The 11,517-nt window shown below is 42.5% G+C and overlaps 1 protein-coding gene across 1 annotated transcript; it reads left to right on the forward strand.

Annotated features, from left to right (window-relative positions):
• The first annotated feature begins 1,285 nt into the window (after nt 1-1,285).
• RGCC (regulator of cell cycle) lies at nt 1,286-5,422 on the forward strand. Its single transcript, XM_008948915.1, has 4 exons — nt 1,286-1,289; nt 1,754-1,864; nt 3,465-3,527; nt 5,050-5,422. Exons 1-4 carry the CDS (start codon nt 1,286-1,288, stop codon nt 5,055-5,057), a joined length of 186 nt encoding a protein of 61 aa, XP_008947163.1. The 3' UTR covers nt 5,058-5,422.
• Nucleotides 5,423-11,517: the final 6,095 nt, after the last annotated feature.

The raw sequence follows: 11,517 nt of genomic DNA on the forward strand, positions 1-11,517 counted from the left end.
AATTCTGCTTTTTATTCATCCAGTCTGATAGCTGAAGTTTCAAGTAAAAAATTTGCCTAAAACTTTGAGCAAGCAATAGTCTCAGGTAACAGATGTCAGTCAGATCATCACTCACATTTACACAGTGCTATGGGTAGCATGTGTGTTTGTTGGAACAGGATCTGAGCCGATTGCAGGGCAACCTGAAGACTACAGTACTGTGGTGGGCCAGCATGCATGGGAAAGAGGAAGATATTCCAGGCTGAAGCTTCTCACACAGGCCTCTCCAGTGTGTGTGCAACAGAGGGGGGCTTTGAAAGTAGCACAGAAGAAACAAGACAATCGGCCTATGGCTGAGGGAGAATCTGGCAGGCTTAGTAGATGCTGTTGTCTGGTCTGATTTGTCACTCTGCCTGTATATTCCTGTGGAAGTTGGTTTGATGCTGGCAAGGATGGCAGAGAGGAGATGGGGGGAGGACATAGTCTCTTCTCAAAGACAAGGGAACTTCAGCAGAGGAGTAGTCTGCTGGAGAATGGTCTCTACATATTGATACCTGAGAACGTGATGGCAGTGTCCAGTGGAGGTGCAGATGTGCAGATCTTGGTGAGGCAAGCTGTGGTCCTGCTGCCTTCTGCTAACCCAGGCAGACACCCTGTAGTTTATCCAAGGCAGCCATTTCCTGGCATAGCAAACGGGATGGGCGTCCAGGGAAGTGTGACAGTGCCGACTTGGATGGACTTAGTGCTGCAGTGGAAGCACCTCCCAGGCTGGGGCTGCTGGCAAGCAGTGTGGTAGTCACCACCCTGTGTAATGAGATGTATTTATTTCCTAGGAAATGTGCCAAATAAACGGAGACCCATCAACATGTTCTTATTACAATGGTTTCTTTTTGTAGAACTACAGTTTTCAGGTCACTGGCTCAAAACTGCAGGAACTAGCATTTCTAGTGTCTAACAAAATGACAAGTCCTCCTTCCAGTGAAGCCCTGACTAATGTTTTGTGTGCACTGTAGAACTCTTTTCATAAAACAGACAAGAATGAAGATAATTTTTGATGCTTTTGAAACTCAAGGCCTTGTCTAAAATCCAAGAATATCAGAAGAGTATTGGGACCTTTCCCACTGTTTTCAAAGGCATATAAATCTTTCTTTGAAAAAATCACCTAAAATATGATTGCAGGATATCTTGTGTACAGATGTACTGCTTCATGAAATCCAGAGAAATACAGAATAAAAAAAAACCTAAAAGATGCTGTACCACTTACCTAGAATGCAAGACCTAAAGCAGAAAAGTGATGCATGGAGGAATGGGTGAGTTTGCTTCAGGGATGAGGACAACGCTGAATGTACATTCCATCCTGGGGGATTGTCCTTGTCTAGGAGCTCTGTATTCAGCTTTCTTAATAGCTTTTGAAAAATTTAGGTAAGCAGAATTTCCCAGAATATTGTGATTTAGGCAGGTCATATGAGGCCTAATGTAGTGGATGGGGGGTGATTCCATCTCCTGTAATGTTTTCCAACTGATGGCAACTGCAGGGAAACCAGCACTTTGCTTCCTGGGGGTGAGGACTGGGCCTAGGGCTGCTTGCTTTTTAACAGTGGGTGTAGGAACAGCAACCTTCACACAACAGAGGATTCATTTATCACTCTAGTTTTGCGGTCTGTAAATTTGAGTTCTACAGCCTTTGAAGCCCATATAGGAAAGACCCCATTTCTGGTTTTAATTCTATTGCAGAAGGTGGTAGTTTTACTTCATAATGTAACTTTTTTTACAGGTGCAGATTCACTCTACAGAAATAGTTTCTCAAGCCTCAGCGATGAAAAGCTTAACTCCCCAACTGCATCTACTCCAAGCTTGCCATCTCCATCAGTAACTCCGTGTAAAGGTGTGCTGAATTTTAACTCTTGGCATTTCTTCTTAATTCTCAACTATGTAGGCTTATTTCTGAGAGCCATGGTGCACATGCATGCCTTGACTTTTCATTTTCTTTTAAAAGAGCAAAACTGAGGATTACTGTTGAGCATATGACAGGTTCAGGTATTATTGTCTTGATTATAAACATCAATAGCACACTGCATCTACACTTTTTTGCAGGCGACCTGGCAACTCTTGGTTTTGAAACACCAAGCTAAAGTCTGTTTTCTGATTGAGGAATTGTGGTACTAGTTGGAGAATACTACACTTAAGAATTAACTTGTGTTAGTTCTTACTGAAGCAACTAAGTAGCTTAAGCATCCCATCTACATACAGAAATACTTTGCCCAAATACAGGCCTGCAGTAGGTGTCTCCTTCAAAGCCATATGCTGCTATTCAAGTTAACAAAATTAGATCCACATAGACCTTGCACTGCTGAGATAGCCCATGTATCCGTAATTCCTTCCTCCTTTGTGGCTGTGAAGCCTTGTAGCTTCCTTCTGAAAGGAGGTTGTAGTGAGGTGGTTGTTGGTCTCTTCTTCAAAGTAACTAGTGATAGGATGAGAGGAAATGGGCCTAAGTTGTGCCAGGGGAGGTTTAGAAGGCATATTAGGAAGAATTTCTTTCCTGACAGAGTGGTGAGGCATTGGAGCAGGCTGCTCAGGGAGGTTGTGGAGTCACCATTCTTGGAAGCATTCAAAAAATGTGTAGATGTGGCACTTTGGGACATGGTTTAGTGCTCATGGTAGTGTTGGGTTGACAGTTGGACTTGATGATCTTAGAGGTCCTTTCCAACCTTTGATTCTATGCTATTTCAAAGTGGCTTCTGTCTTGCAGGTGATCTAACTCTCCAGGAACTGGTTTCATTCCAGTTAACTCAGATTAACCCTGGAGTAGACATATCAATAAATGAACAGTCAGGTGCTACTGGTGCTTTTGTTACAATTAGTCTTAGATGCATGCTCAAGAGCTTTTCATGCTTTCATGTCTCTTCCACAATGACTAGTCATAAAAAAATCAAGTTAAATGTTTTCTTTTTAATGAGCATGATGTCAGGGAGAAATGAGAAATAGTTAAGTGTCAGAAAAAAAATGTTCAGTTAAACTGGCAGGAGATATTTGGCAAGGAATTGCACTAAAGGTCAAGATGCTCTTCCTAGTGAAAAGACAGAAGGACAGAAATAGTTGAACTGGCTTGGAATAGATGACAGAAATAAGATAAGGAAGCCACTTGCAGCAAAACTAGATCAAATGGAACCAGTGGTGTTCTTAGGTCTGGGGATTTAGGTGGATGTTTGGATCCAAATTTACAGGGTATGGACCCAGATCAAAGCATCTGACATCATAGCAAACCAGTGATACTGACATGATTTGGGTAGGACTGGGAGCTAACTGAGTGGGGTTTGATTAGGGCCATGACTGCAGTATCTGAATAGATGTAATAAGGAAGATTCTCATTGTAGCAAGGATGTGGATTAGTTGATATCTAGCATGTATGATGCCACTGAAAATGATTTGGGGCATTGTGTGGTTCGTGTCACGTCTAGGAATTACCTACTCTATTTTTTCAGCAAAGCTTGGAGACACAAAAGAACTGGAAGACTTCATTGCTGATCTTGACAGGACACTAGCAAGTAAGTAGATTTTGGGTTTTTTAGTAGTAGGCTATGTCTCACTTGTTAGGTAAAGTAGACTAAATTCTGATCTTTGCCTGAATGCTCAAGGCTGCAGTTTAGTGTGAGACAGACAAAGGCTGCACTCCAGTGACCCCCTGTCCCCAGCATTGAGGCAGCTGCAGTTCACCCCTCCTTGACAGTGTATAGATCAAATAAATGTCACTTCTTTAACTACTCAAAACTCATCTAAAAAGTGGGGGTCTGTTTCTTCATTATAAAGCCAAGGAACTGGAGTAGGATCTGTAGGTGAGGGAAACATTTTTATTCTAGACTTCAAGAAAGAATTAAGAAATGCATATCTGCATCTGACTTAAATGTCAAAATCCTTTTTGTGCTTGCCTTCACCAGGAAAGTAGTTTAGATCGCTTTCAATGTCACTGTGCCTAGAAACTGCATTTTCTAGTTACAGTACTGGTTTCTTCATTATGATTTGTCAAGAAAACCAAACCAAGTAAAAGCGACACCCCCCCCATTCCCAACCATGTACTCTGCCTATTCTTTCTGTTTCTTATTGTGATTTTATGGACATAATACTGATTTTTCTTCACATGGAACCAGAATATAGAGCCCAAAACAAAAAAAATTGTAGGACTGGACCTAAATAGCAACATGAACAAAACCACCCCAACTATGAGCTGAGTTTCTTGTATTCATTAGGTATTTTCCCTTCCCTGTAATTCTTGAAACCTTGGCCATCTGCTTTGGCCTTAGCTCAAGACAGCTGCCCTTAGAGCTTCCTACTTCCCTGTCACCTTACTTGTATCTTATTCCTGGTTTTGCTTCTCTTAAAATATATTTCTAGCTTCCTGACTTGTCATGGATGTATGTTTGAGCCAACTCCATCTTTACCACTGAAACATAATTGACTGCCCTTCTGAAAAACTTCTCAGCTTCTGAAGGTCTGTGCAGGACAAAACCCCAAGGCAGCAAATACATTGTTTTATCTTGCACAGCCACATTGTCCCTAATTCTGGAAGGGCTGCCTGTAGTACGTAGGATTCATTGTCCCCTTGCAAGGCCTATCAAGGGTGAAGGAAGGGTTTGCTACATGCTGTAGTGGTCTCTGGGGGTGTTTGGTGTGTTTTTATCCCCAACTAAGCAAATCTCTAGTGACTGCAGCGCAGCTTCATTTATACAGAGCCACTTGTCTTGCAGTGAAACAAGATCCTTTATCATACACAGAAATTCTGAGGAAACTTCCATCTGATGTTTATCCTCATTTTTGGGGGGAGTTGTATTTATATGCTGAAGGTTACACAGAGCTTCATACAGATGCCTTTTCAAGCCTAATGCACTCAGAGTAATGGCCTTAAATTTTTACACACTAACCTTTTGGCTCTCATGCTACCTTAAAAAAGGCATAATTTTGGCCTGTCAGGCAATCTGGCAAACTGGGCATGGATAGGGTGTCTGGTATGTCAGCAACATGTGGTCTTATTTAATACAGAACTTAATGATCTTTCTTGTTTTCTCTTTCCAGGTATGTGAAATGAATCTTTGGCGTTGTGCTTTGCTAGGAATGTCCTCTGAAAGATCAGTGACATCAATCACTGAGAACTGCTGCCCTTGTCTGATAACTTTGCTACCCACGATACTCACCTTCTGAATACCTTTGTAACATAACCTTTGTAAACTCCTATAAGCATTTAACTGGCAACATCAGTTTTGTTATTTTACAGCAGATGGAATAAGATAACTTAAGTGTTATGGCTGTATTTTACTTTAAAATATAGCTTGAATTTTAATTTAAAGTTGCTTTTATGAAAATATATTTGTAATTTTATATAGTTGAGAACTTCTAATGCTTTTTTCCATTATAATATATTTTTGTATGCAAATAAACCCTGAACTGGAATCCAGATGTCTGGAAGCTTCATATGAACATGTGAACTCTGAAACATAAGTATAAACTAAGCTCTTACTGAAAACATCAAGCTTTGAAATATCTGATAAGGGCTTATTTCCTGTTAGACAATGTGTTATGTTGGCTTCATGTGGAACTTTGTGCTTTTCTCTTTTAAATTGCTTAAATAAGGGAATTTTGTACTATGTAAAATTAGGAAAATAAAATTGGACAAACTGTTACTTCAGATTTGCTTTAATACAAATGCAATAACAGTGACTCAGTACAGATTTGAAAACCAAGACCTATTCCAAGCCTTATGTAAAAGCCAGCTTTTAAATTACATGAAGCAGTAGTTAGGTCAGACATTTAGGCCCATGGGTTTAAAGGTATGGAGATCCTGTAGCCCCAAGAAAAGACTTGAGTGTCTGGATGTTTCTGATACCCTTGGGTCCAAAACAGTCTACCACTCTAAAAAGACTTACTGACCATCAGTGTTATGTTGAAAGAGGGGAAGGTGAACTCATATTTTTACAAGGAACCTGATTCTTTCCATATGCATTAGGCACTGGAGATGTCATTATGTGAGCTCTCCTCCAGCTGCTGCAGGTGTTACACTTGGCTCTGCTTGTCTGAGCTGCTCAGGTGATGGCTCTCTGATCTGTTCAGACTAAGTGGACTTGTTTGAACTCCAGCTCTTGTTTCAACCAGAGCATGCCAGTAAGCAGTTGCAGGAGTGGTTCAGATATTGTGACCCCTTGGTCTGTTACCTTTGAGTGGCTGGAGAATGATGTGCCTGTGGCACAGCTACCAACCAGTTGCATGGGACCTTAAAGGGGATGGATCTGGACTTGCCTTCTGCAGCTAGGGCAAATCCACTGTGTATTTGCTAATGGGAACACCATGAGGATGTTGCAAATCCATCTCCTAGCTCAAGATTTCCTAAAAATTGACCAAAACATTTGGGTCTTATTAAACACCATATGATTCTTTTTTTCCCCCAGGTTTATTCATTGGTAGGAAAATGAAATTCTGTACCAGGTACACTTTAGTCTGAAACAACCTTGAGGTGGCTGTGTGTGGAGTTTTTTTCTCCTTCTTTCAGGCAGAAGTGCAGTGGTGGAGTATTTTCTTGAGAAGAAAAAACTGATTTCAACATTTCCTACTGCAAATTCAGTTGGTAAACTATCCCTTGGGACAAAAATGGTGTGAACTGATTTAGGAGGGTGAAGTTTCATGATGTTGTAGTTTAGCTATAAGAATATGTGAAGGAAGGTGGGGTGGTTCAAGCTTAAGACAGTAATGTGCTACTGCGTGCTCTGGGACCTCAGAGGTTTGTACACAGTAGGAAAACCATTTTGAGCAGCAAGGTAGGCTTGGTCTGGTGGAACCAGAGCACTGTGGAAATTCACTGCTACCGCACTATAAGCACACAGGAGCAAATCCTCCTTTTGGATGCCTCTGAGGCTAGAGGGGAGTCTGACCCTTCCACCCAGTCCCAGATCCAAAGGGGTGTGTTGCTGTGCAAAGCCAGTGAAGGGGATTCCCTTGGCTGGTGTGTAGGACTTAGAGAAGGAAAGGTGCTGTTCCTTTCGGAACCAGGACAGCAGAGATAAGCTTGTGCTTTTGAGAAACCTCATTAGCTTAAAGCACGTTTTTAAAGCTTGAATAGCAGCAACACTTTGGGCTGTTGTTCTACATTTTAGTGCTCTTTGGAGGGATGAATGATGAAGTGGTTGCAAATGGTGGGTGCTATCATCCCAAAGGCAGAATGCCCTGACTAAGTGTGATAAATAATCCATGGGTTTCTATGGAGGCTGCCTCAAGCAACTGTGATGTGTGGGGAGGTGGACAGCTGTTTGTTCCTCGGCTTGGATTGTTTGAGGCATGGAGCACAAGTTTTCCACTTGTTCTCTGCACATTCAGTTGTTGCTCAATCCCAACACTCTGGGCCCATAATCAGTATCTAAAATTGGATGCGTCCCTTTATAGAGTGAAATCACTAAATTAGTACAGTACTTTGGAATGGTAATAAATTGTCTTTACAGGCACCCCGTTTTGAAGATTTTTCCAGTACAAGCAAATGTTTAAAGCAAAACATGTTCCTCATTTTGTGTAATGCCAGTTGGGGATGGAATTGGGGATTAAGTCACCATCTGTTTGGGTTTTTTAATCTTATTTACACATGAACAGGTGGAGACCTCTGCTTGCTTATACAGCAGTTCTGGAGATCATCGTCTGCAAAATCTGGGAGTGTCTTCTGCAGAGCTGTTGATATGAATTCTCTCTGGTTTGCTTAATTTTGAACATCTTGCTGTGTCAGAATGAAGGAAATAGTGTAGATGTCATTTCACTGGGCTATGCTTATGACTTAGGTTCATCATCTAATTACATATGGCACTGAAAAATGCTGAGAAAAGTTCCTGCAATACTTTATCCTCAGTGAGCACTGCTGGAGGCTGAACTGTCCTTACAGACCAGCCTGACTGTTTAGTCCTGGTTTTGATCTCCCTCTCATGCTGCGATGCTGAATTTGGGTTCAGGAGAGAGTCTCAGCCCTGTTGTGCCAACACCACACGTCCAGAAATGGAAACGAGGAGCTTAATCTAAGCAGATGTATTGCCACAGCTTAACCTGTGTAAGGTGAGCCACAACAACTACTTGCATGTATGTTCTTTACCTACTGCAAATTCAAGGTTAAATGGATTAGTATAGCTCAGCCTTCAGTAATGGAGGTTTAATGTGTCTTATCTTAGGTTTGCTATTAACTGTGTGTCCTTGGTGCCATCACCCAGCCTCCACTGATACGTGGTGCCTCATGAAGATTGGCAACGTGCTCATTTTTCTAAGCCCTTAATAAGGGAGAGAGTAGAGCCAAACGAGTTTTTTTGGGTTTTTTTCCTGACTCTGTGTGTGTCTACACCCACTATTGATGTACTGATAGCCAGTGAGTTTTTGGGAGGGAGGAAAACTTGCACTAACAGTGACGGAGCTTGCTTATAGGGAATGGCTCAACCCCTGCTAGCTCCTACAGCCTGTTGTCCCCACGGCTTCCCCCCTTCCCTTGTTATTGATACTTGCTTTGCAGTGCACACTGGGCATGGAACTCATTCTCAGCAGGGTTGCTGGATGCAAAGAGTCAAAAGAGAGAAGGATCCTTCAGAGCTTCATTTAAGCACTGGTTTCAGTAGTAGATGCTTGCAAAGAGAAAAGCCACACAGAGCAATTCTTCCTGCTAGAAAACTTTCATGTCTGCAAGCACAGATTTTTTTTTCTGTTTGTATCATTCACTGTTGCTTTTAGATCATTGTCCAGCTGCTTCATACTTTGTGTGAAGTGAAAAGAATTCACCAGTGGGAAAGGTCCACCCAGTATGGGTCTCTGTGGAAGAACTCGGAAGCAGTTTGTCTCAGATGGTGTTCAGCTCATATGGACACAGCTGACCATCCAACAGGTATTTGCCCTACACTGGAGCCCATCTTACATGAGATTTCATTTATCTGAAGGTGGCTAAATATGCTAGACATGACATCTGCTAGACAGTTGGAGGCAAACTTCCAACATTGTGATGTTCGGAAGCAAATCGAGTATCATAAAGCCAATATGACGGCAGCAGCTCTTGAACTAAATCCAGCTCTGCATACTAAGAGCACTAGCTCCATATTCTCAGTGGGGAAAACTCCTGTCTTCCATGTTACTTTCTACATTACTGACTTCATTGCAGTCTGGCTCACAGCTCTAGCTGTCTAAATAACTTCACAATAATGTAAGATGATCCTGGCTGCTATATCTCATTGGCTTAGAGTTGTAAACCAGATCTTTTCAAGGTCCTTTTCTTTCCTACAGACTAAAAGCTATCAGTTAAATGCTGTAGGTTGGCTTGTGGGATTAAAACAGGCCACTGAATACAAAGAGACGCTAATGCCTGCCTTGCTTTTGCTCTTTCATGTTGATGTTCTGGAAACTAAACTATTCTTCAGCTCAGCAGTTTTCACAACTGAAAAAAAAAAAAAAGTCTTGCTAATTGTCCTGGTTTTGGCTGGGGTAGAGTTAGTTTTCTTCCTAGGAGCTGGTAGAGTGCTGTGTTTTGGATTTAGGATGAGAATAATGTTGATAACACACTGATGGTTTTAACTGTTGCTAATCCATGTTTATATTAAGTCAACGAGTTTTCAGCTTCTCACCCTGTCCTGACAGTGAGAAGGCTTTAGGGGCACAAGATGGGAGGAGACACAGCCAGGACAGAAGACCCAAACTGACCAAAGAAAGATTCCATACCATATGACATCATGCCCAGGCTCAGGGACTGGGTGGGCATCAGCCAGTGGGTGGTGAGCAGTTGTATTGTGCATCACTTTTCTTTGGTTTTATGAAGTACACCAAATATTGTAAAAGGCTTTTTACTTGGGCTTCTTAACTGCCTAAAAAAAAAGCATGTGTGTCAAAATAAAACTGCCTATGACTGGCCTTGGAGCGTAACAGTTTCTGGGGCTGGAAGAACAGAGGCAAAACTACCCAGCTGGCCACGGTTACCTGTTTTGGGGGTTTTCCATCACATAGTGCAAGCTCAGAAGCTTGCTTCAGCCCTGTGACTTGGGGCATCTGTTGTCTTCTCTGTGCTGGGGAGGGTAATAGCTGCTAGTTTGGCACTGCTGGGCTGTGTGGTAAGTGCTGAGACCACAGCCTGGGTGCTAAGCCTACACGAGATGCCGCAGGACAAACCCACGAGAACTATGTGGTATGAAGCAGCGTTGCCAGAACAAGCTGGAGGAGTTATGTACTCCTTGTCCTCACTGCTGCCACCACGCTGCCTGCCAATTCCCACTGTGTCAGGCAGGGTGCGAAGCTCCAGTCAACTCATTTGGCAGAACCAAGGAAGTGACAGGAAGTCTCAGGCTGGTTGGTTCTTGATGTCATGGTGCAGATCTCCAGGCATTTGGCCTCTGGCTTTATGCACCCTCAGTCTCTTGTCTTGTGCTGCTCCTTACCACTGCTCTAGCAGCCCAGCTAATGCACCTTGCCTTGCCACCTCATGTTCAAAGTCACACCAACCATGCTGGTGTGGCAGGATGTCTGGAGGCTTTGAGGTTTTTAAAAAAAGTATTGTAGGATGATACTAGTGTCTGTCACCTATCATCTATCATATGCAGGTAATTTCTAGGTTTATTATCCATCATGAGTGGCTTAACAGCTGGGAACTGATTGGATGCCACTGAAGTTCATGGCAAAATTTGCAGGTGGGGTGGGATTTAACTCTGTGTCAGTATGTACTTGGGCTGGTGGCTCCATCAGTGCTCCAGAAAGTATAACAAACTGTGAGGGGGGTCAACGTACTCATGCAAAGCAAATAGGAGTTTCTGGGCGCTAAATATCTCAGGAGACCTTTAGCTTAATGTCTAGGTGAAACTTGAGTGGGTGATGGTGTTGTCCACTGCTTTTTCTCCATCCCTATGAGAAGTAGAGTGCTTCATGACAGTGGATGGGGCTTGTCACTCTTCCCCGACAGATCTTGGCAGCAGAGTTGTGCTAAGAGCTTATACCCACAAATAATTCACACTTTCAAGCTGTGACTTCAGTGGGCTCTTGCGCAGCGCTAAGCTCTGATCTTGGCAGTTTGTCTTCACAGGCTGGTTCTTAAAGCTGTGCATAGTTTAGTAGCTTTATGCACTTGGTGAACTGATTTATGAGCAGTAGCTTTGTTTGTTTACGTATAAAGTTTATGATGTGAAGCAAAGTGCCTCTTTATCTTAGAGGCCAAAGAGAACAGCTCAGCTCTCAGTGTCCAAATAGCATTCCAGAGAATTTATTTTGTTGACTGCTGGTATAATGTGCTGCTAATACAACACTAGTTACTACACGTTAGCAGCTACACATTGGCTGTCGCAAAGCTCTTTGGCATGTTCTAATAAATATCACTTTAAAGCACAAGGCAGATTTCTCCAGCATGCAGCAACCCTAACCTAGAGGGAGATGCTGGAAGTTTGTCACTCAGCCAATGGCTTGGCCAAAGGAATCTGGTGGTATCAGTAGTCTGGAGCACATGTTAACGCTGAGTTTAGGTTAGGGGCTCCTGCTTGTGTCACTTCTGCAGCTTTAAACAATCTT

This window comes from Merops nubicus, unplaced genomic scaffold, assembly GCF_000691845.1.
Source record: "Merops nubicus isolate BGI_N331 unplaced genomic scaffold, ASM69184v1 scaffold5561, whole genome shotgun sequence".
Classification (NCBI taxonomy): Eukaryota; Metazoa; Chordata; class Aves; order Coraciiformes; family Meropidae; genus Merops; species Merops nubicus.